The sequence below is a fragment of the Podarcis cretensis genome, assembly GCF_951804945.1.
Source record: "Podarcis cretensis genome assembly, chromosome: 10".
In the NCBI taxonomy this organism is placed as follows: domain Eukaryota; kingdom Metazoa; phylum Chordata; class Lepidosauria; order Squamata; family Lacertidae; genus Podarcis; species Podarcis cretensis.
In genome coordinates, this window is record NC_137179.1 from 1,405,316 (window position 1) to 1,429,795 (window position 24,480).

The 24,480-nt window shown below is 50.4% G+C and overlaps 1 protein-coding gene across 6 annotated transcripts in view; it reads right to left on the bottom strand.

Annotated features, from left to right (window-relative positions):
* The window catches only part of IMPDH1 (inosine monophosphate dehydrogenase 1), a 68,212-nt gene that overhangs the window by 21,496 nt on the left and 22,236 nt on the right, over nucleotides 1–24,480 (bottom strand). For 4 of the 6 annotated variants that reach the window (XM_079992586.1, XM_079992587.1, XM_079992588.1 and 1 more), the window contains exons 2-6: nucleotides 20,683–20,781; nucleotides 7,110–7,158; nucleotides 4,305–4,406; nucleotides 3,699–3,773; nucleotides 1,771–1,977 (exon numbers count right to left, since the gene is read on the bottom strand). In XM_079992586.1, coding sequence (XP_079848712.1) covers nucleotides 1,771–1,977; nucleotides 3,699–3,773; nucleotides 4,305–4,406; nucleotides 7,110–7,158; nucleotides 20,683–20,780 — 531 coding nt within the window. In that variant the 5' untranslated portion in view covers nucleotide 20,781. Of the gene's footprint in view, nucleotides 1–1,770; nucleotides 1,978–3,698; nucleotides 3,774–4,304; nucleotides 4,407–7,109; nucleotides 7,159–20,682; nucleotides 20,782–21,121; nucleotides 21,274–24,480 lie in introns of those variants that run through there. The other 2 variants (XM_079992590.1, XM_079992591.1) reach the window with 2 other exon arrangements.

Sequence of the window (24,480 nt, forward strand, 5' to 3'; positions counted from 1 at the left end):
TAGGTACCACTCCGGCGGGAAGGTAAACGGTGTTTCCGTGCGCTGTTCTGGTTCGCCAGAAGCGGCTTAGTCATGCTGGCCACATGACCCGGAAGCTGTACGCCCGCTCCCTTGGCCAGTAAAGCGAGATGAGTGCTGTAACCCCAGAGTCGGTCACGACTGGACCTAACGGTCAGGGGTCCCTTGACCTTTACTGCCAGGAACCCCTAGCCTGACCCAGGAAGCTGCCAGCTGTATGGGAATATGGGGGTCCCCCCCTGCGCCCCCTTGCTGCTGAGGCCTGGGGGTCGGAGCCATGAGCCTGCGCTGGCTGGTGGGAAGAACACATGCCAATCCAGAACCCCAACCTGGTGCAAATAAGAATCACTTAGCAAAGAAGAACCGACATTGCAGGGGGTTGGACTAGATGTCCCTCAGGGTCCCTTCCCCCCTTTTTTTTTAAAAAAAGATTTATATTGGTTTTACATATCATCACATAACGTAACACCATCCCCTGTTGTTTTATCTCCTTGGCTCAGCTGAGCCGAACGACTTCCCTCCCTCCCGTCTGATGGTTTGCAATATTAAACTTTATATCTTCACCTTTCGCTTCGTTTCCTATCCTTGTTGCGTCGTTACCTAAAATAATTACATTGTTGTTGTTGTTTAGTCGTTTAGTCGTGTCCGACTCTTCGTGACCCCATGGACCAGAGAACGCCAGGCACTCCTGTCCTCCACTACATTACTCAATCCGAATAGGTAGCAATTTCACCTGATGGATCTTCACATAAGCCTGCTAATGATGTTAATTGCTTACAGTTGCCTTTCAAATATAATATAAATTTCTTCCAGTCCTTGTGGAATGCTTGGTCTCAGGGATCCTTCCAACTCTACCGTTCTAGGACTCTAGGACAAATGCTATTTTTAAGGAGTGGTACGCTGGCTGAGACCCTCCCTGCCCGCAGACTGTCTTGCCAGAGTGGTGCATGCTCTAGTTATCTCCTGCTTGGACTACTGCAGTGTACTCTATGTGGGGCTACCTTTGAAGGCGACCCGGAAACTGCAACTAATCCAGAATGCGGCAGCTAGACTGGGGACTGGGAGCGGCCGCCAAGACCATATAACATCAGTCTTGAAAGACCTACATTGGCTCCCAGTACGTTTCCGAGCACAATTAAAAGTGTTGGTGCTGACCTTGAAAGCCCTAAATGGTCTCCATCCCCATTGTTCTCCCCAGACGCTGAGGTTACAGGGAACCAGGCAAAGGGCCTTCTCGGTGGTGGTGCCTGCCCTGCGGAATGCCCTCCCATCAGATGTCAAGGAAATAAACAGCTATCTGACTTTTAGAAGACATCTGAAGGCAGCCCTCTTTAGGGAAGTTTTTAATGTCTGATGTTTTATTGTGTTTTTAATATTTTGTGGGAAGCAGACCAGAATGTCTAGTCAGATGGGCAAGGTATAAATAATAAATTATTATTCTAATATTGTTATTATGAAGAAGGACTTTCTTTCTCTGTCCTGAATCTTCTCAGAGGATGGAGGAAGGCACAAGGGGTGGCATTTGAATTGGGCAGGAGACAGGAGACCACCCCACAAATTCAAGGCGGACGTGAACGGCAGTGGCAGAAATTCAAGAGAGAGCCTTTTTTCGGCAGCTGTGCCCTCTTTCCCCCAGACCCACATTGCAGAGGGTTGGACTGGATGACCCCTGCGGTTCCCTCCCAGCTCTATGCCCGTTCCTTCCCTTTTGTCTTGGCTGCTGCCAAGGGAGGCGGGCGCCCCGGGTCCTACCTCACTGAGCGCGATGCCGTAATCCTTCTCGGAAAGGAAGTCGATGTCCCGGGAGGTGACGATCCCCACCAGCTTGCTGCCCATCTTGCCCGTCTCGGTGACCGGGATGCCCGAGAAGCCGTGCCGGATCTTGGCCTCGAAGACGTCGCCCACCGTGTGCGCAGGGCTCAGCACCACCGGGTCCGTGATGAAGCCCTGCTCAAATTTCTGCAGAGAGAGGAAAGAATAATTGGGTGCCCTCTTCCCACCTTGGATCAAATCTACGCTTCCAGGTGCCATAAGAAAGCTGCAGAGATAGCGCAGGATAGTGCACACCCTGGAAATGATCTCTTTCAGCTTCTGCCTTCTGGAAGAAGGTACAGGGTTATAAAGACTAGGACTAGCCGCCTGAGAAACAGTTTCTATCCAAATGCAATTTTGGTTTTAAACACAGTGTAAGGTAGTCTTAAGGGACAAGGGTGGCGCTGTGGGTTAAACCACAGAGCCTAGGACTTGCAGATCAGAAGGTTGGCGGTTCAAATCCCTGCGTCAGGGTGAGCTCCTGTCGTTCTGTTCCCGCTCCTGCCAACCTAGCAGTTTGAAAGCACGTCAAAGTGCAAGTAGATAAATAGGTACCGCTCCGGCGGGAAGGTAAACGGCGTTTCCGTGTGCTGCTCTGGTTCACCAGAAGCGGCTTAGTCCTGCTGGCCACATGACCCAGAAGCTGTACACCGGGCTCCCTCGGCCAATAAAGCGAGATGAGCGCCGCAACCCCAGATTCGGCCACGACTGGACCTAATGGTCAGGGGTCCCTTTACCCTTTACTTTAAGGTAGCCTTTATGTGAGTATACTGTATTTAAAAATGGGGTATCAGAGTTTTTAGGGGGCTAACCAGGTTGGGACAGCTGGGATAGCAGGCTTGTTGGTTTTGAATGTCTTATGTAGATTTTTCTTTTCCAATTTCGTTGTTCTGTATGGGACAATGACAATAAAGATTATCGTATCGTATCGTAAACCTTGCCAATTCCTGCGCCAGGAGAATCCAAAGCCAGGGACACCCCCCTGGGATAAACTGGGGTGGCACCAGGAAACACCTGCTAGCCCACCCTGCCTTCCTCCATAAATGTGTCCAGTCCTCTTTTAAAGCCATCCTTGAGCAAGGAGTTCCGCAGTTCAACTCTGCTCCGCGAAAAAGGGCTTTCTTTTACCTGCCCTGAACCTTCCAGCACTCAGATCCATCGGAAGCCTGCGAATTCTGGCGTTTTAAGAGAGCGGCTAGGATTTTACTAGCCAGAAATGGGAGGATGGCAAGATGGCAGCGAAAAAAGAATGGCAAGTGAAACTTGTGGACTAGGGCAAAATGGCGAAGCTTATTGGAACACTCAGAGGCAAGGAAAATAAAGACTTTTTAGAAGACTGGGAACTGTTTACGGTGTGCATACAGGAATACTGTAAAGAAACGGACTCACTAGCGGGGTTTGAGTAAACACTTACAATTAAGGGGGGGAAGTGTGCAAGTCAAGGAGCAATGAATGGGAAAACAACAAAACGTAAGAAGTAATTTGGAAAGATATGGTATAAAAATGGTAAGAATATAAGAATATTTAGTTGGAAGATTTTTAAAATCAAGGTAAACAAAATAAGCAGAAGGAGCAAATATTTAAAGAATCAGAAAAGGAGGTTGCTGAATTTTTAAATTGTGTTTATGATGATTGTTTTGAATATAAAATAATAAATCCTAATTTTAAAAAGAGAGCGCGAAAAAAACTTTCCCCTGCTGCCCACTTCCTCCCTGCTAGGCATCATCTTACAAACCCTTCCTTGCTTTTTCGGCCAGCCAGGGGGGAGGAGTGGGCCTTCCCCCCCCCAAGTACCCCGGGGCCGGCCTCACGGCTCTGTCCCCACCCCAATACGGGGCCCTTCGCCAACCCCAAATCCGGGCGCTCACCTTGACTTTCCGGACCTCGTTGGCCTGGAATTCCGGGGTGCAGTTATGGTGGATGATCCCAATGCCGCCCATGAGCTGCAGGGGGGAGACGGGGGGGGGACAAAGTCAGAAAGGCTGCATTCTCCCTGGTCCCAGCCCCCCAGATTCCCCACCCCACTCCAAAGCTCCGGGTGCTGTTTTCTCCCCACGCAGAGCCTCCTTTTAACCATGGAAAGGGCGTCATAGCAGTAAATCTGTGTGTCTGTGCAAATGCCCCCAGGCAAAGTCTGTTTCGGGGGGGGGGCCTAATCTAGCCCACTGGTTGGTCTAATCCAGCCCCCCCCCCCCCGGTGGCAGTTTATTTCCTGGGGTAAAATCCTAAAATAAACCTCACCAACTTAAAAAAAGCTCAACAACCAACTGTGGGGTAAAATCCTTCAAAGGTCACCAATTTCAATCCTTTGTTTGGCCCTTCATTTGATCAAATCTGGCCCTCTTTGGAAAAAGTTTGGACCCCACTGCCCCAGCCCCATGGGCAAAACTGCCTCCCCGAGGCTCTTGCTGGGGGGGAGATGTGGAAACAGAGTGGGGGGACCATCCCCACCTCCTCTCGGGGCGGCCACTCACCGCCATCGCAATGGCCATGTCTGACTCGGTCACCGTGTCCATCGGGGAGGAGATGAGAGGTGTCTTGAGGGTGATCTTGCGGGTCAAGGCTGAGGTCAGGTCCTGCGGAGGAGGGAGAGGGGGGTGGAGGGATGGAAGAGGCACCAAAGGTCATCCTGCCCAACCCCCAGGGCGCCCCCAAACCCCAAAGAAACAGAACAGGGCCAGGCGACATTCAGCACCAGAGGTTCTCCAAGCGGGCGCTCTCGCCCCCGGAAGGCAACGCAAGAACCTTGGCGGGGGTGCCAAGAGGCATGGGGGTGTCAGGGAGGTGCTGGGGGGGTTAATAATAATAATAATAATTAATAATAATAATAATAATAATAATAATAATAATAATAATTTATTAGTAGTACCCTGCCCATCTGGCTGGGTTTGCCCAGCCACTCTGGGCGGCTTCCAACAAAGATTAAAAATACATCAAAATGTCACACATTAAAAACTTCCCTGAAGTTTTTGATCGTTCTCTTACTCTGAAAAACCAATATCCCTGAAAAATGTTCATCTGTTCTGTCAAATTCATTGCACTAAATAGTTTCCATTGGGCTTTGAAGAAAAGGGAAACTCATTTTTTATTTTTATTGTGTGGTTATTCTCCTTAGTAGGTCATGTGAACCACTGTTCTGAATAATGCTTTTTGCATGCGCTGGGGATGAGTTTATGGGCAGGCATGGCCAAATTTGGCCCTCCAGCTGTTTTGGGACTACAACTCCCATCATCCCTAGCTAACAGAACCAGTGGTCAGGGATTATGGGAACTGTAGTCTCAAAACATCTGGAGGGCCGAAGGGGGGTGTTTTCAAACGATAAATTTTCTCCATAGACATATGATTTCCCGTCCCGTCCAATTTCCCACCGTATTAATAAACTCATTGCTTAAATTTGTCTGTTTTATTATCACGAAAGTAGTAGTAGTAGTAGTAGTAGTAGTAGTAATAATTTATTATTTGTACCCCGCCTATCTGGCTGGGCTTCCTCAGTCACTTTTCCAACAAAGACTAAAAATACATTAATATGTCACACATTTAAAAACTGTTCAGTAAGGCTGTTCCTATCTATTTTTCTTAACGTATAGTATTTACCAAAGTTATTCCAAGGCGGCTGCCGTACTGAGATTGCAGCAACTGCTTTTGAAATATTCCTTGAATAATTCCCAACTGGAGACGTCTCTCATTTCGTCCCTTGCAAAGTATCCTAGTTTTCCGGGGTCGTTGGGAACTGTAGCACCGCGAGGGAGAGGGCTCTGTCCCCAGCGTTTCTCGCCTCGGCCAGCTGTCTGACCTTCACCGCCCCGGTCGGCCGATTAGGCGCCAACTCCATTTGGCCTAATTAGCCTTGACGAGCTTATCTCCGCAGGGCCGGCAGCCTCCCCAACCCCGCATGGGCTGCGCCACGCCAGCGCTCCCCAAACCGGCGCCCCCTCCCAGATGTTTCGAGGGCCCAGCCCTGGGCAGCACAGCTGGAGGCCAGGTGGGGAGAGGCTGGCGGGGTCCCCAAGAGCGCAAGGCAAACCCTGAGGGTGCCAGGTGAGCCCCCCTTTTATTAGAAGCCTGTTGCTGCTTTTTTTTAGAATAATAAAGTTTGCCTATTTATATTAAAAAATAACATATACCATATTTTCCGCCCTATAGGACGCACTTTTCCCCCTCCAAAAATGAAGGGGAAATGCGTGTGCGTCCTATGGGGCAAATGCAGGCTTTCGCTGAAGCCTGGAGAGTGAGAGGGGTCGGTGCGCACCGACCCCTCTCGCTCTCCAGGCTTAAGGAGAGCCGCAGCGCCAGCCCCACAAGGTCGGGGGACAGCGGGGAGGCGGAACACCGCCATCCCACTGTCTCCCGATGTGGTTTGGGGGCTGACGGCGGGGAGACGCGTGCTTCTCCCCGCCGCTAGCCCCGCAAGCTCCGGGGACAGCGGGGAGGTGCAGCGCGTCTTCCCGCTGTCCCCGGACCTGGTCTGCAGGCGGGCGGCGGGGAGAAGAGTGCTTCTCCCCGCTGCCGGCCCCGCAAGAGCCTGGGGGGGGGGAAATAATTTTTTTCCCTTTATTTCCCCCCCCCCCGAAAAACTTGGTGCGTCCTATGGGCCGGTGCGTCCTATGGGGCGAAAAATATGGTGCCGCTGTATCACAGAATGTACAACAATATCGTGTTTTAAATATTTTTATCGTGTTTTAAATATTTTTATCGAGTTTTTAATATTCTTTTGGGAGCCGCCCAGAGTGGCTGGGGAAGCCCAGCCAGATGAGTAGGGTATAAATAATAATAATAATAATAATAATAATAATAATAATAATAATATAAAATCACAAGAGAGCCATCTGACACTCCTTCCTTGGAGGCTTTCCAGCAGAGCTTGGATGGGCATCTTATGTCAGGGATGCTTTAGTGGAGATTCCTGCACTGGAGGGGGTTGGGCTGGATGACCCCTGGAGGGCCCCGTCCAAATCTACGATTCCACGAAAACCATATAGTAAAATCACAAAAATATTGCAAACGAGTGAAGAGCAAAATAATTCCCAACACCTGCACCAGGGGGCTCATTTCTTTGGGAAGGAAGGAAAAGGTTAGAGATGGCTGGGGACATTAGAGCGGGGAGCGAATGGCTTGTATATTTGTGCTGCTATGCAGCTCAAAAAGTGGGTCTAGGGTCGCCGCCCCCCCAAGCACCCCCCCAGGTGGAGAAGGGAGCAACCACATGACTCACTCCCCTGGGACCCCTCAGGCAGCCCCACCCGACAAACGGCGCTGCCCGGTGGGGAACTCGAACTCACCACCTCGTCCGCCGTGAAGTCGATGAAGCCTGGGAGGATCAGGAAGTCACTGGGGAGAAAGGAACGGACTGTGGTTAGCGGCAATTCGTGCATCACGGCGGGTTGGAATGCATGACCTCCGGGGGGCCCATCCAGCTCTACCAATCTTTTCCTTTTTTTGCTAAATGGTTTTGATTTATTTTCAATTCCAGTGGACGCTCGGGTTGCAAACGTGATCCGTGCGGGCGGCACATTCACAACCCGCAGCGTTCAGAACCCGTGACCCACACGTCTGTGCATGCGTGGGTTGCGATCGGCGCTTCTGCACATGTGCAAAGCGTGATTTAGCGCTTCTGTGCAGAAACCCGAAAGTGACCATTCCAGTACTTCCAGGTTCGGCACGGTGTGCAACCTGAAATCGCGGAACCCGAAGTGTCTAACCCGAGGTATGACTGTACAAAAATCCAATATGCGCCATATTATATCAATACCAAATAGCAATACCAATTCAAACACAAATCAATTATATAGCCAATTATAAATTTTGTGTGGCTTCCCACGTGCTGGCCTTCAAGGTCTGATTCTCTTTAATTCTGCCTCCAGACTGTTGCTCAAACCAAATACAAATACAAGATGAATGTACTGCCCGTAAATGCTATTTCTATTCTAATCAATCCTGGCAATAAGTAATATGGCATGTTTTAGGTAAAGGTAAAGGGGCCCCTGACCATTAGGTCCAGTCATGGCCAACTCTGGGGTTGCGGCGCTCATCTCACTTTACTGGCCGAGGGAGCCAGCGTACAGCTTCCGGGTCATGTGGCCAGCATGACTAAGCCGCTTCTGGCGAACCAGAGCAGCGCACAGAAACGCTGTTTACCTTCCCGCCGGAGCGGTACCTATTTATCTACTTGCACTTTGACATGCTTTCGAACTGCTAGGTTGGCAGGAGCAGGGACCAAGCAACGGGAGCTCACCCCGTTGTGGGAATTCAAACCGCCGACCTTCTGATCAGCAAGCCCTAGGCTCTGGGGTTTAACCCACAGCGCCACCCGCGTCCCAATTATGGTACATCATAATTGGGACGCAGTGGTACCTCAGGTTACAGACGCTTCAGGTTACAGACTCCACTAACCCAGAAATAATGCTTCAGGTTTGCTTCAGGATGAGAACAGAAATCGTGCTCCGGGGGCGCGGAGGTAGCCGGAGGCCCCATTAGCTAAAGTGGTGCTTCAGGTTAAGAACAGTTTCAGGTTAAGAACGGACCTCCGAAACGAATTAAGTACGTAACCCGAGGTGCCACTGTATTATGGTATAAAAGCTAAAAACAGAAGGAAAATGGGGTAATAATGAACTAAGAAGGAAACAGTTTACCAAAAACGAAAAGAGAACCGTGCTGAGGATGAAGGAAGTCAATTGGCAGAAAAGAAGAATCGAAATTATTTATCTATCTATATACACATACATTGTTGACTATTTGATCTGTCTAAGTTTCCATATGTCATTATGTTTTATTTGTATTCATTTTTTATTGTTTTTGATTATGTATTGCTACTTTTATGTTTAGTTTTATGACACTGTTTATGTGTTGTAAAATAAACTTAATAATAATAATAATAAAAGACATAAGAACATGGGAAGCACCCTTTTCTCATACTGACCCAGTCATGAGAACCAGTCATGAGAACCCCCCAAGCAAGATCCGAGTGCGAGAGCCTTCGAGAGCCCCCTCTGCTGTTGAATGCTACTTTTTGATGTAGGTTGCCTATTTTAAAGTTATGTTCTATTATCACATTTTTGTATTGCATTAGATTGTTATAAGATGTACATTTTTTGCTCCTTCAGCTTGTAAACCGCCTTGAGTATTGTTAAGACAGAAAGACGGTATACAAATTAAAAATGATGATGATGATGATGATGAGTCATTGTGGCTGGGAGCCTTTGAGAGCCCTCTCTGCTGTGAACTGGAAAAGGGCACCCCAGGAGGGGCATCGCACACCCCGGGGGCAAGAGGGGGGCACTTAGAAGTGCGGCCGCTCCTGGAGAGAACGGGGGGGGGGGTGCTTAGGCTCAAGACCCCAAGGCGGGTGGACTCCCAAAAGCCAGACCCCGTGTGTTAATTCAGAGATTCGTTCCCCGGCAGCCCCCCCCCAAAAAAACCAAAAGGGTCTGGAGGGGCCCCACAGCAACCGCTGCAAAGCCATTCATGGGCACCCGGCATGAGTAATGGGGCTTAGAGAGGGAGGCCCAGGGCAGCTGGCCCTATTTTGGCTGGGGGAGGGGGCGGTCAGAGGAACAGGAGGCTGAAAGCTGGAGCACAGGAGCTCCACGCCCCCCCCCCCGCACTGTCAACGTTTTCTGCCCCCTGACGGACAGAATTCAACCAAGGCCAGACCAGGGTTGTGGTGTTAGAAACTCAGATGATAGCAGTAGTAGTAGTAGTAGTAGTAGTAGTAATAATAATAATAATAATAATAATAATAATAATAAATTACTTTTATACCCCACCCATCTGGCCGGGTTTCCCCAGCTTCCAGCAGAATATTAAAATACAATGATCAAATATTAAAAGCTTCCCTAAACAGAGCTGCCTTCAGATGTCTTCTAAAAGTCCGATGGTAGTTTATTTCCTTGACATCTGGTAGGAGGGTGTTCCACAGGGCGGGCGCCACTACCGGGAAGGCCCTCTGCCTGCTTCCCTGTAACTTGGCTTCTCGCAGGGAGGGAACCGCCAGAAGGCCCTCAGAGCTGGACCTCAGTGGGGGGGGGGCAGAACGATGGGGGTGGAGATGCTCCTTCAGATATACTGGGCCTTTGAGGCCGTTTAGGGCTTTCAAGGTCAGCACCAACACTTTGAATTGTGCTCGGAAACGTCCTGGGAGCCAATGTAGGTCTTTCAAGATGTTGGTGAATCATTGCTTCAACTCTGGTGATCTTTGCTTCTTCCAGTACACTGGCATTAGTTCACCTGTCTACCCAAGTGATGTGTCAAAATTTTCGGAGACCCCGTTGATGGAATCTTTCGAGGAGCTGGATGTTGAAAAGCTAGAAGGTATGCAGAGGAGGGCAACCAAGATGATCCAGGGTCTGGAAACCAAGCCTGATGAGGAGCGGTTGAAGGAGCTGGGTATGTTTAGCCTGGAAAAGAGGAGGCTGAGAGGAGATAGGAGAGCCCTCTTCAAATATCTCAAGGGTTGTCACATGGAAGAGGGAACAAGCTTGTTTTCTCCTGCTCTGGTGGGCAGGACTCGAACCCATGGCTTCAAGAACTTTCTGACGGTAAGAGCCATTTGAAGGGACTTCCTTGGGAGGTGGAGGACTCTTCTTCCTTGGAGGCTGGATGGTGATTTGTCAGGGAATCTTTAGCTGCGTTTCCTGCATTGTAGGGGGTGGGACTAGATGGCCCCTGGAGGTCCCTTCCAGCCCTTCACTTCTACGAATGATATCAAAAACAAGCACATTTTGAAGCACGAAGAGCACACCATGCCACTCGCTCGCTTGAGGGGAAGCAGAGCAAAGACCAAACACCCCCCTGGACTGGGAAGGGAATCTGGTGGCAATGGGGAGATCAGAGATCCCTTACGCAGCAGCTCTGCTCTCGGCCTCCGCGCAGAGAAGCCCAGACGGCTCCCTTTGCGACTCCCATCTGGAAATGTCAGCCCACATGCATAATTGATATTTGCAACCGCAAGACCCATCAAAAAAAACCTCGGTCAGCCATCCAGAGGGAGCTCAGCCACTCCCAGGCAGGGGCAAAAAAGGAAATTAATTGCATTTGGAATGCATCCAAAATGGCACACATGCCTTTGCGTAAAAATTAAAGGGGGGTGGGAGATGAGGCTTCTCCAAAAACTGAGAAAAATGCTTCACAGGAATAAAAAAAAAAAATTAAGGGGGGGGCTGCTAAAATACTTCACATGAGACCTTCACATGAGACCAACTCTCTTACCAGGAGGCAGATAGGGACCTAACCCAGCAAACACTTACACACCCCTCTGTACCCTGAAAGGTCCACAAAGCGTCTGTTGCTCTTTGCCACCTGCCCTGCCCAGCTCCCCGTTAAAATTAGGGTGTCCTGCATATTTTATGTTCCATAAGCAGTAGGCCTCTTGCAGCGACCCCACTCTAAGTAAGGCATACAATGGCACAGTCCCGTGATTTGACCCCGGAGCTAACATCTAACAGCTGCCAATCAGTACAATCTGGGCCAAACCCGGACAAGACCGTCTCCGAATGCAGCAGAATGGAGCCCCCTGGGGTCCCTCAGCCATGTGCTGGGTGGTCTTGGGGACCCTGCAACTCAGCACCTCCAGAATTCATGGCTGTTTGGCACCGACAGCAGCGGTGGCCCTGAACAGGACCCGGGCCCAAAGGGGACAGGATTCTGTGTACACCCTTCCTCTAATCAATGCAGATCAATTGACAGCTGCTTCATGCGCAATCGTTTGTGGAGGGCGTAGAGGAGATTCAGAAGCACAGCTTCCTCCGACCAGGCAGAGCTGAGCCATCAAGAGACCTCTCTTCCTCCGCGAATGTGTCCAATCCTCTTTTAAATCGTGCTTTGCACATGCACAGAAGCACCAGATGGCAACCCGCGCATTCGCAGATGCGGCACTGCGGGTTGCAAACGTGCCTCCCACACAGATCACATTCGCAATCTGAGCGCCCGCTGTATTACTAATAATAATGTATTTCTTATACCCTGCACATCTGACTGCGATGCCCCGGCCACTCTGGGCAGCTTCAGAGAAAAATACAGAGTGAGGGGGGTGGGGAACCACCAAGCATTAAAGGAATGGTGGTTTGGGGGGGGGGACAGGGGGCGGACAGGTGTGGGGGACTCCCTGGTCCTGAATGGGGCAACTGTGCCCCTGAAGGACCAGGTGCGCAGCCTGGGGGTCATTTTGGACTCACAGCTGCCCATGGAGGCACAGGTCAATTCTGTGTCCAGTGCAACTGTCCATCAGCACCATCTGTGACGCAGGATGAGACCCTACCTGCCCGCAGACTGTCTGGCCAGAGTAGTGCATGCTCTGGTTATTTCCTGCTAGGACTACTGCAATGTTCTTTGTGTGGGGCTACCTTGGAAGGTGACCTGGAAACTGCAACTAATCCAGAATGCGGCAGCTAGACTGGGGACTGGGAGTGGCCGCCGAGACCATATAACACTGGTCTTGAAAGACCTACACTGACTCCCAGTACGTTTCCGAGCACAATTCAAAGTGTTGGTGCTGACCTTGAAAGCCCTAAACGGCCTCGGCCCAGTATACCTGAAGGAGCGTCTCCACCCCCATCGTTCTGCCCGGACACTGAGGTCCAGCGCTGAGGGCCTCCTGGTGGTTCCCTCCCTGTGAGAAGTGAGGTTACAGGGTACAGGTAGAGGGCTTTCTCAGTGGTGGCACCTGCCCTGTGGAACGCCCTCCCATCAGATGTCAAGGAAATAAACAACTATCAGACTTTTAGAAGACATCTGAAGGTGGCCCTCTTTAGTGAAGTTTTAAATGTCTGATGTTTTCTTGTGTTTTTAATATTTCGTTGGAAGCTGCCCAAAGTGGCTGGGGAAACCTAGTCAGATGGGTCAGGTATAAAATAAGAAATTATTATTATTTTATGATGATGATGATGATGATGATGATGATTGTGAAGGACTTTCTTTCTCTGTCCTGAATCTTCTCAGAGGATGGAGGAAGGCACAAGGGGTGGCATTCGAACTGGGTGCAGAGCGGAAAACCACCCCACGAATTCAAGGCGGACGTGAATGGCAGTGGCAGAAATCCAAGAGAGATCCTTTTTTTGGCAGCGGCGGGATCTGCCAAGATGAAAAGCCGTTTCTTCAATTATTAGCGTCAAAGGATGACAAGGTTTTCTTAAACCACGCGCTTACTCATGCACCGCTCCTCATTCCACGCCCACCAGATTTGCACAGTTTGGGGGGAAACAAGAGAGATGAGAGATGCTCTCTGTGAAGCCCCAGGCTGCATCCCTCCTCCTATCCTTGGCTTCAGGGAAAAGGCGGCGCTATTCTCTGCAAGGATAACCAGAAGGATCTTCCCATTCCTCCTTCCCTTCCTCTGATCTCCTTAAATTTCTGTGGTTTTGCTTCCTCTGCACTCAGAGTTTGAGGGCAGGAAGAAAGATCTCCACTACAAGGACCCAGAACAATCTGACACCCTGTCAAATTCAGATAATAATAATAATAATAATAATAATAATAATAATAATAATAATATAAAACTAAAATTTATTTATACCCTGCCTTCCTCAGCCAAGGCCAGGCTCAGGGCGGCTAACAACCAATAATAAAAACAAGTTGAATGAATACAACTTAAAAACAAGGCACACTCTCTCCAAGCCACAGTGTGCCCGCAAAATGGAAAAAGGGCGCTTTCAGAAATAAAGGGCCGGAAAGCTGGGAAACCTCTCCATGGGCAGGAATCTCCAAAGCGCCTCTCTGCCAGTGCGAGAAACTCAAGATATATGCTAGCATTCGATTGACGTTGGAGAGAGACTGAGCTGAGAAATAAGACCAAGGGTACATATTGATATAGGAATGTATTAGATAAAATGGAAATACACAATAAGAAGAGTACATTCATTTGTAAAAAAGGAATATACAACGGGATAGACAGGAAGTCCAAAGTGTTGGTAGATATATGATTTTTGGAATAGTTTTTTGTCCTTGTTTCTTTTCTTTAGGTATATAAATTTTGTATATATGCTGGAAATTATATTATAAAATGCCTTGTGATGTAATATGATAATGTTTACTGATGTAACATTAGAACATTAATAAATAAATAAAACTCAAAAAAAGAAAAGGGGAAAAAAGAAACTCAGATATATGAGCTAATTGCCAAATGACAGCTTAAACCAAGGTTACGGTCGCCACAATGGAACATCTATGCACCATTTTTCCCCCATAGTGAGATTTACTATTTTTATTACTACTATTATTATTATTTCCATTTCTAGAGCACTTCATCTTTCAAAGAAAAAACCTCAGAGCTGCTTACGAACACATTAAGATGTCAAATAAAACTACCCCGTACAAAACAAATTCAAGCCTCAGGGCCAATATTTCAGAGCCTTCTCTAAGTGACTGCAAATGAGTTTATAGAACCCGGATGGGGAATGGGCACCAATGATTGAAACAATGGAAGTCCTGCCCGAAATGAGGAGAGAAGGAAGGAACACAAACTCTGGCAAAACAAATTCAAATTAAGAGGGAGGATTGGGGGAAGAAGTTACCAGAAGAATGAAGACCAGCATTAATACATTATTTTTAAATACATCAGAAAACAGAAGTGTGAAAAGGGGTGCCAAAAGGAGCAGAGGGAGACGGCAGAAAAGGGGAGTGAATTATTTGCGTTGGTCTTCACTGCAGAAGATTCTGGACAGGTGTCTGTGCCCAAACCAGTTCTGAGGCATGTCGTGGTGGTTATTTTTTATTTTTATTTTTTAAAGAGGGGCATCTGAAGAATTAAGTCAAGCAGGAATGACAAGAGACGAAGGTCTAGGGCCAAGTGACAAGCGAAGGACAAGTCGCTGAGTCCAGATGGAAGACGTCCAGTTCTAACAGAAATGTGAAAACGCTGATCTTCTAATAAAAAGGTGCAGCTTGTTGCTAAAAATCAATTTCCCTCCTGAAGGGCTGGAAAGTGGCCTGTTTTTAAATGGAGGAATTAAGAGGGAATCACAGACCCACGAGCCCACCACCTCTCCCTGGCAAATTTGCAGGCAGCATTGTTAAAATCCGAATAACTGAACATACGGAAGAACAAGCCTGGACAAAGAGAGAAAATCAGCATGGCTTTTGCAACAGGAAATCTTCCTTCGCCGTGTTCTGAGCATCAGCAACCAGGGAGAGATGGGAGATAATCTGGTATAAAAATTGTATGCAAGTAGCCGCTCCTCCTGAGTCCGATTACTTGGACATTAAGTCCCGCTGTGCTTCCAGCTAAGTGTGCACAGGATCGTGACCTTGCAGCACAACCCAAAGCGTGTTTACTCAGAAGCAAGTTGCGTCCAGTTAAGCAGCGCTTACTCCTCAGGAAGCATCCTGGGGATTAGAGCCTCTTTTTCCCCAAAAACCTCTAAATTATCCCAGGGGATGAGGAGGGGCCCTCCTTATAGGGGAGCCTCTGGCTATAGGAAAGAAAAACCAGGACCGCAAAGATACTCAGCCCATTCTCGCAGCCAGGGCTGGGGTCTTCCAGGGCCTGGCACTTTTAAACTACTTCCTTAAGTGATCTTGGGTGAACAGTAAGGTGGGTAAACTTGCACCAGGGAACTCAGGAGTTCCAGAAGGATCCCTTCAAACTGGCTGAACGAGTAATAATAATAATAATAATAATAATAATAATAATAATAATAATAATAATAATTTATACCCCGCCCATCTGGCTGGGTTTCCCCAGCCACTCTGGGCGGCTTCCAACAGAACACTAAAATACAATAACTATTAAACATTAAATGCTTCCTGAAACATGGCTGCCTTCAGATGTCTTCTAAAAGTCTGGTAGTTGTTCTCTTTGACATCTGGTGGGAGGACGTTCCACAGGGCGGGTGCCCCTACTGAGAAGGCCCTCTGCCTGGTTCGGTGTAACTTGGTTTTTCGCGGGGAGGGAATCACCAGAAGGACCTCGGAGCTGGACCTCAGTGTCCGGGCAGAACGATGGGGGTGGAGACGCTCCTTCAGGTCTACTGGACCGAGGCCATTTAGGGCTTTAAAGGTCAGCACCAACACTTTGAATTGTGCTCGGAAATGTACTGGGAGCCAATGTAGGTCTTTCAAGACCGGTGTTATGTGGTCTCTGCGGCTGCTCCCAGTCACCAGTCTGGCTGCCGCATTCTGGATTAGTTGCAGTTTCCGGGTCACCTTCAAAGGTAGCCCCATGCAGAGCACATTGCAGTAGTCCAAGCAGGAGATAACTAGAGCATGCACCACTCTGGAGAGACAGTCCGCGGGCAGGGAGGGTCTCATCCTGTGTACCAGATGGAGCTGATAAATACATCAATACATCAAACAGAGATCAGTGTCTGCAAGATGACGAAGGGCCTGATGAGGAGCGGTCGAAAGAGCTGGGGATGCATAACCAGCAAAACAGGAGATTTGAGAGCCATCTTCAAATATCTATAGGGCTGTCACATGGAAGGTGGGGCAAGATTGTTTTCTCCCGCTCTGGAGAGTAGGACTCAAAGCAGTGGATTCGAGTTGCAAGAAAGGAGATTCCAACTGAATATTTTTCGGGCAGTTCTGAGCTGTCCGACAGGATTTCTCACAAGTACGGCCGTGATTCTGTATAAAGGGAGAACGGAACCAGGGTCCAGTACACAAACCCAGAGCCCCGCCTTCCCTTTTGACTCAGAAAGCTTCCTCTTTGACCTCCGGCCCATGAACCTCGTCCGGCAGAAGGAGCACAGACAATCTCAAGGCATTTCTTGCCGCATAGCGCGGCAATGGCCAGGGGACATAGATTGTTTTTAAAAGGGGGTGAAGATGAAATTCAAAGTGTTGGAGAAGAGGTCTATCCACGGCAGCTGGCCATGAAAGCGAAACGGAGCCTCCACAGTCAGCTGCAGTCTACCTCCGAATACCAGGGTAGCAATATCGGGAGACGGTTGCTGAACGCCCCCTGCTCTGATCCTGGCTAACAACCTGCGCAAGGAGAATATTTGCTGCAAGTTTTGCTTACATGCATTCTCTGTGTGTGGCCTTTTCACTGCGAATTCAAAAGAAGGGAAGGGGGGGGGACCACAAAGCGAGGAGAATACTTTCGAGCCTCAACAAAATTATTTTAAAAATAAAAAAATGTGAAGGCAACGCAGGGGGGGGGGGAGGATGACCGTGGTAATCTGATTAATGGATCATCTTCCATCATATGAGGAGAAGCTTAAACTGTTGGGCTTTTATATACTGGTGGGCGGGGTAAGCAGGGGAACTCTCAACTGTGCCAGAGCAAGAATGCAATTTATAGGAGTGCACACAGCAGAGCTAAACCACGAGATTCAGTCCCAGCTTGGATCAGACAATTCCAAAAGCTTCTGGTCATGAAGGCTGAGCTCTGCCCTCCCTCTCTGGTCCCTCAGGATCGAGAAGATGCACAGCAAAGCATGGAGGCAGCAGGATTTTATGCAACGGCTCCCTAAGAAGTCACACTATCCATCACAGCCTGCTTGTGGGTTTTCTAGGGGGGGATTCGGGTTGGCTGCTGCTTCTGCCCTGTAGACCTGAAGGAGCGTCTCCACCCCCATCGTTCTGCCCAGACACTGAGGTCCAGCTCCGAGGGCCTTCTGGTGGTTCCCTCCCTGCGAGAAGTGAGGTTACAGGGAACCAGGCAGAGGGCCTTCTCGGTGGTGGCGCCCGCCCTGTGGAATGCCTCCCTTTAGATGTCAAGGAAATGAACAACTGCACAACTTCAATATCTAAAGACAGCCCTGTATTGGGAAGTTTTTAATGGCTGATGTTATATTGAGTTTATATATATATTGATAACTGCCCAGAGTGGCTGGGGCAACCCAGTCAGATGGGCAGGAGACCATTATTATTACAATTATTATTATTATTATTATTAGATGCTAGACTATGTGGGCCCTTATTGGCCTCATCCAGCTATGGGTCATTTCTTATGTTCTCAAGGAAAAGGAGAACCAACGGGGTTCTAGGATAGTTCTGTGGGTTAGAGCGTGACGCTGGAAGAGACTCTTGAGAGTCCCATGGACTGCAAGAAGATCAAACGGATCCATTCTTAAGGAGATCAGCCCTGAGTGCTCCCTGGAAGGACAGATCCTGAAGCTGAGGCTCCAAGACTTTGGCCACCTCCGAGGAAGAGAAGACTCCCTGGAAAAGACCCTGATGTTGGGAAAGATGGAGGGCACAAGGAGAAGGGGCCGACAGAGGACGAGATGGTTGGACGGTGTTCTCGAAGCTACCAGCATGAGTTTGACCAAACTGCGGGAGGCAGTGGAAGACAGGAGTGCCTGGCGTGCTCTGGTCCAGGGGGTCATGAAGAGGCGGACACAACTAAACAACAACAAGACCATTGATCCCTAAAACGAAAGCAATAAACAATGTACTGCAGTCACACAATCAATCCATCAGGAGCTGGACTGGGCTCCACACAGTCGCAAAAACAAAATGAAAAAGCCGCTGAAACAAAAACGCAAAATAAAGAGCAAAAACAGACAGACCTCAGCGTGGCACTCAAAACAGAGCACGTTCAGCTTCCGAAAAAGATTTGCAAACCAGAACACTGACTTTCGGGTTTGCAGCGCTCGGGTTCCAAGTTGTTTGACTACCAAGGCATTCAAGAACCAAGGGACCACTGTATAGCTAGGACCACATAAAGGATCTTCCTTGGCTAGATCAGGTTTCCTGGACTTGGGTCGCCAGGTGCTTTTAGACTACAATTCCCGGGTTCTGTTAGCTGGAGATGCTGGGAGCTGTAGTCCTACAACCGTTGGAAAAGACCCAATTTTAGGACTCAATGATCCTTGGGGTCCCTTCTAACTCTTCAGTTATATTAATCTACATAAACGCAACATTTGGGAGATATCTGCTGAAGCTCCTACTCTTCAGATAAGAAGGACAAGAACTTAGGGAGAGGCTGCTGGATCAGGCCAGAGGCCCACTGAGTCTAGCATCCTGTTCTCACAGTGGCTGACCAGATGCAAGCAGGACCCCAGCGCCAGAGCATCTCTCCAGGCTTGAGATTTCCAGCAACTGGGATGCAGAGCCGTCCTGGCTGGAGGCCTCTGAGAGCCCCCCCTCCTTGAGGATTACTTTCCTGGACCAGAAATGGCCTGCTTGGAACTCACAGCCGCAGGATGTGGTCATGAACACTGGCACGACTTGCTTTTCTTAAAATAAAACGAAATGAGTATCCTAGGGGAAAGGGAAAGTCCATTCTTGGTTGTGAGCCCATCACTGGCAGAAATGCAGCCTCCGCTATCTGAGTGACGGAAAACGCCAGGCAGCAAGGGAGCGTTCGGGGCCTGGGAGGCGGCTGGATTGCAGCAAAACCGAGGCTCCTGAAAGCCAGGCTGGATACAGTATTAAGGGCACAGGAATCTTTCTTTCCCTGCCATTGAACCCAAAATGCAGACTCAAACCTGAAAGCTGAAATTCTTATTCATAGATCGCCTTTCCCCACCCAGGCCAGGACTCAAAGCAGCTACTGCAGCTTAAAACGGCACAGGTAAAACCCAAAAAGCTAAAGGCGCGTCAAAGGTGAACGATTAAAATGCAATGAAATGTAGAATTAAAACCACAGATCTGTTTTAAACGCAGGTGGCAAAAACAGCGCAGGACTATCAGAAACCCCTTTCTTTCCAAACAAAATGCAGTCAGTTCCCAAAGGCCTGTTGGAAAATCTTCACCAGCCAGCGGAAGGACAGAAAGGAGGGAGCCAGTCTGGCTTCCCTCGGCAGGGAGTTCCAAAGTTTCCTGGGAGAAGCCACCACCGAGAAGGCCCTCTCCTGCGCCCCCACCCAGTGGGATTGTGAGGGGGGTGGGACCGAGAGAAGAGCCCCCCTGAAGATCTCGGAGCCCGGCAGGTTCGCCTGGGAGAAGACACTGGTTCAGACAGCCCAGGCCTGACAGTATCGGGCTCTGGAGGTTGTAACCCAAAATTTGGATAGGAGCACCCCTTTCCATGCAAATTCACTCCAAAACCCGCACCGTGATGGAGGAGGAAGATGCACCCAGCCAGACCCAGGAAGAGGAGGCGGCCCATTCGGGAATATTTTTGCCCTCTACCCGCCTCCCTGCCAACCCCAAAGGCTCAGCAAATTCCTCCTCCCAAGGCTGTCACCAGCTTCCTCAATTAAGAGTTGACCAGGAGGTTTTGCGCAACAAACCTGCTTCCCCCAAAGATTCGCTCTTTTTGCAAAAAAGGAAAGCGATAAGAAAAAAAAACTTTGGAAAGGCAGGGAGGGATGCCGCTTGCGTTGACGCAACGCCGAGTAACCTCCCCACAAATGGACTGGAATGAAAATGCATTGAACAGACAACGCTGCCTAACCTCCCTGCACCCAAATCAGAACAAACAGCGGCGTCTCCTGGAAGCGCAGAGAGTGACCGGCAGCCCATTTCACAGATTCCCGTGCAGGAAAAGCAAGGCAGGCCCTGTTGGCAATTGCAGAGGTCCACAGGCCAAACTGTTCAGCAGAGCCAACTAAGGGGTCCCCCAAGTCGCTGCCACGTTTCAAAGAGGTAAATGAGAAGGACATTTCTGCCATGCGCCATCTGCTCTTTGAAGGGCCTGGCCAGAGATTCTGATCCGGAGATTCAGGTTGGGGTTGGCTGCTGGGGGGGGGGGGGTATGCAGCGGACTGTGTGGGGAGGGACCCCTTGGGGCCAGGAGGAGGACCACCGCCATCCATGCAGGGAAGGGGGTCCTTGCCATGGGGCGATGCCAGCCGTCTCCATCCATCCCTGGCGCTTGGGCAGGTGGCGCGGAGACGCCCTTCCTAGCCGGGACCCTTTTCCTGGGGGTGCCATCTCCTGGGGGGCCCCCAGGCGTGGTGCGTGCGGAGGGACCCAGCTGGGAGCCACGTGGGGAGGAGTCCCCGCCCCGCCCCCCTTGCCGCCCCTTACTTGTAGGTGAGTCCGTCGGCGATGGCGAAGAGCTGCTGCGCCGTCAGGCCGTCCTCGGGGACGTAGCCGGTGCCGCCGCTGATCAGGTAGTCGGCCATGCTGCGGAGGCAAGGGAGAGAGGAGAGAGACCGTCAGCGCTCTGCACATGCTCAGGGGCCGCCTGCCCAGCCAAGCGGGCGCGGGCCGGAGCAGGAGCCGCGGGGGCCAGGCGGCGGGGCTGGCCCTGCCTGGCGCACGGACGAGGGCGCACGGACGAGGGCGCACGGCGCCTGCCCGGGGAGTTGGGTGGGTGCTCGGGCACCCGGGGCGCCCAGGGGCCGCCGATGCCACCAGCAGCAGCAGCAGCCGCCGCCCCGGCCCGGCCCGGCCCGGCCCGCTTCCTGCCTCCTCGCCTCCTCCCGGGCCGTGCGCTCCCCCTGGCGCGGCCCGGCGCGCCTACCTGAGCGGCTCGCCTTCGCCCATGGCGCCGCCGCCGCCGCCGCCGCCGGGCCGGGCTCGCCTCCGCCGCCGCCGCCGCTTCCTCGTCGTCGTCGTCGTCGTCCGGCGGGCAGGCGGGCGGGCGGGGGGCTTCCTCGGTCCGCCGTTGGCTGCGCCGCCGCCGCGCAGCGGAGCCACCAAGCGGCGCCCAAGAGGAAGAGGAGGAGGGCGGAGCGCGTAGCGCGGACAGCCCGGGAGGGCGGCTCCTCCCTCCGGCGAAGGAGGGAGGGAAGGAGAAGGAGAAGGAAGGAGGATGGGGAGGAAGGGAGGAAGGAAAAGGAAGAAGGGAAAGAGGAAAAGGAAGAAGGATGGATGGAAAAGGAAGGAAGGAAGGAGAAAGGAAAAGGAAAGGGGAAAGGAGGGAGGGAGGGAGGAAAGAAGGAAGGAAGGAAGGAGGAGATGGAAGGAGGATGGGAAGGAAAGAAAAGGGGGGAGGAAAAAGAAGGGAGGAGAAGGAAGAAGTAAGGAGGATGGGGAGGGAGGAAAAGTAAAGAAGGAGAAGGGAAGGAGGGGGGAGAAGGAATGAAGATGGAAAGGAAGGAAGGAAAAGGAAGGAGAAGGATGGAAGGAGAAGGAAGGAAGAAGGCAGGGGGTTCCTGCTTCCTGGTGCCCAAGGAGGCCTCAGAAGGAACCCCCATCCATCTTCCGGCCACAATTGTGCTCCTCTCCCCCAAAGAGGAAGCGCAGGTTTTGGGTCAGGCAGGCGCCGCTCTTTGGGCAAAAGCAGACAGGCTGACAAGCAGAGGAAAGCTCTTTGGCATCCAAATGTGGGGAACCAGCGAAGGACTTAAGGGTCTGAGAACCCAGGTCGGAACGTCGGAGTGACGCTGGTTTTAACTGGGGTCAATGGGCAGGCAGCTCCCCAGTGAATCCTAGGATTGGGAAGCTGGAAGGGACCCTGAGGATCATCTAGACCAGGGGTCAGCAGACGTTTTCAGCAGGGGGCCGGTCCACTGTCCCTCAGACCTTGTGGGAGGCCGGACTATATTTTTTGGGGGGGAAAGAGAGAACGAATTCCTAAGCCCCACAAATAACCCAGAGGTGCATTTTAAATATAAGGGCACATCCTACTCATGTAAAAACACGCTGATTCCTGGACCATCCGCTGGATCCGGCCCCGGGCCTTAGGTTGCCTACCCCTGATCTAGTCCAAGGCAGGAGTCTTTTGTCCAACGTGGGACTCAAACCCAGGAGCCATCTTTCAGAATCCTAGGATAGGGTTACCAGACGTCCCCGGTTTCTGGGGACAGTTCCCAGATTCACCAATCTGTCCCTCGACAAAATCTGTCCCCGGAATGTCCCCGGATTTATGCCTGGGAATTCCGGTGGGCAACATGGTGGGCGCCATGGCAGTGAGTAGCACTAGAGGTCCCGGCCACACCAAAGTTCCAGCCAGCCAATCCGCTGGCTGGTGTTGGGGCTATTTAAACCGAGGCGCAAGCCAGAGAGCTTCGTTCTGGCTCACTTCCTTGATCAACGCTCACCCCGAACTCGCGCAGAGCCGCCCGCAGCAGAAGAGCCTGTGGCGCTCCAACAGGCTCTGAGCCACTCAGCTGCCTTGTTATGTACTGAAGTTCTCACCCTGGGATGCTGTAGATAGTTCAGGTCCACATAATGCAAATAAGGGATTGAAAGTGACGTTCAGTGATTGGATAGTTACAAAAAGTTGTTACAGTTACGTTGTACTGGAGCTCTATATAAGCAGGCTGGCTGAACCCTTCAGTTCAGTTCTGTTCTGGCCTGTGAATAAACAAGAGCTGTTTGAAGAATCGCTGTGTCGTCTGATATGTTCACCCACAACTTAACATGCCTTGTGTGTTTGTTTCAACGCGTGTTTTCCCAAGACCAGCGAGCGCCTCTATTCAATCTCTCTCCACACACAACCCGCCACCTTTTTAAAAAAAATTTGCATTTGTGTGTTTGTAGATGGGCTTCTCTGCCTGCCTTGTGTTGAGGTGTGCGCTCCACAACTTTGGGGATTCCCCCCCCCCAAAAAAAAATAGGTCAAGAATTTTGGGCAACCCTTTTCTAAAACAATAAAGCATGGAATTCAGGAAAATAAGGAAGGAGAAAAAGAAAGTGTCCCCGGATTCCTTGAAAAAAAAACTGGTAAGCATATTCTAGACTCTGCCTTGCTTATTTTAATCCTTGGAATGTTTTAAATAGTTGGGGTTTTATATTAAAAAAAACCCTTCTGCTGATAATTTTATTGCTTTATTCATTTGGAAAAGCGCTTTGAGGTTGTTGGGCCTTTTTAAAAACAAGTGGGATGTAAATCTTAAGGAGAAAATAAATAAACAATCAAGTTTAGAAATGCTTTTTAAATTAAAAAAACACACATCCTGTTGTTAGGCAGTGCTGCATTTTGCATTTTGGGGCAATTGATCACCCCTCCCCCACCTTTGTGGACAGCTTGATGAAGTGGGCTGCATCTTCAGCCGTGATAAAAGGGTTTCGGGTGCTGGAAATACTCTTTGTTGTTTTGCTGCAACGGATTTGCATGGCTGTTCCCCCACCCCCGCCAATCTTATAATAGGGTTGACCTTCATTCCCCAGAAGCCATGACAACTGCTGGGAGAGTCTCTTTAATATTATTGAGAAGCGACATGGTAAAGGTAAAGGGACCCCTGACCGTTAGGTCCAGTTGTGACCGACTCTGGGGTTGTGGTGCTCATCTCGCTTTACTGGCCGAGGGAGGTGGCGTACAGCTTCCGGGTGATGTGGCCAGCATGACTAAGCTGCTTCTGGTGAACCAGAGCAGTGCATGGAAACGCCGTTTACCTTCCCGCCAGAGTGGTACTTATTTATCTACTTGCACTTTGATGTGCTTTCAAAGTGCTAGGTTGGCAGGAGCAGGGACTGAGCAACGGGTGCTCACCCCGTCGTCGCGGGGATTTGAACTGCCAACTTTCTGATCGGCAAGTCCTAGGCTCTGTGGTTTAACCCGCAGCGCCACCTGCGTCCCAAGCGACACGGTAGCCATCACCTAATATCGGGTGGAGGACGGAGCAAACTTGTTCTCTCCTGCTGCAGAGGGTAGGACTCGAACCCATAGCTTCAAGTTACAAGAAAGGAGATTCCCACTAAATCCAGGATTGGGCTGGATGACCCTTGGGGGTCCCCTTGACTCTACAACTTCATGGTTCCATGAGGGTTCTTGTGATTATTATTATGCTTTCCTGCGCTCAAGTCATGCGCTTGTGGAGAGGCCAGGATCTCCGCGCAGTAAATTGGCCTAATGGACCACGAGGTGCTGAATTATTCCAGACTCGCTTCCTCTGCAGCTAAATTCCTTCCTCACATGATTTCAGAACTTGCCGC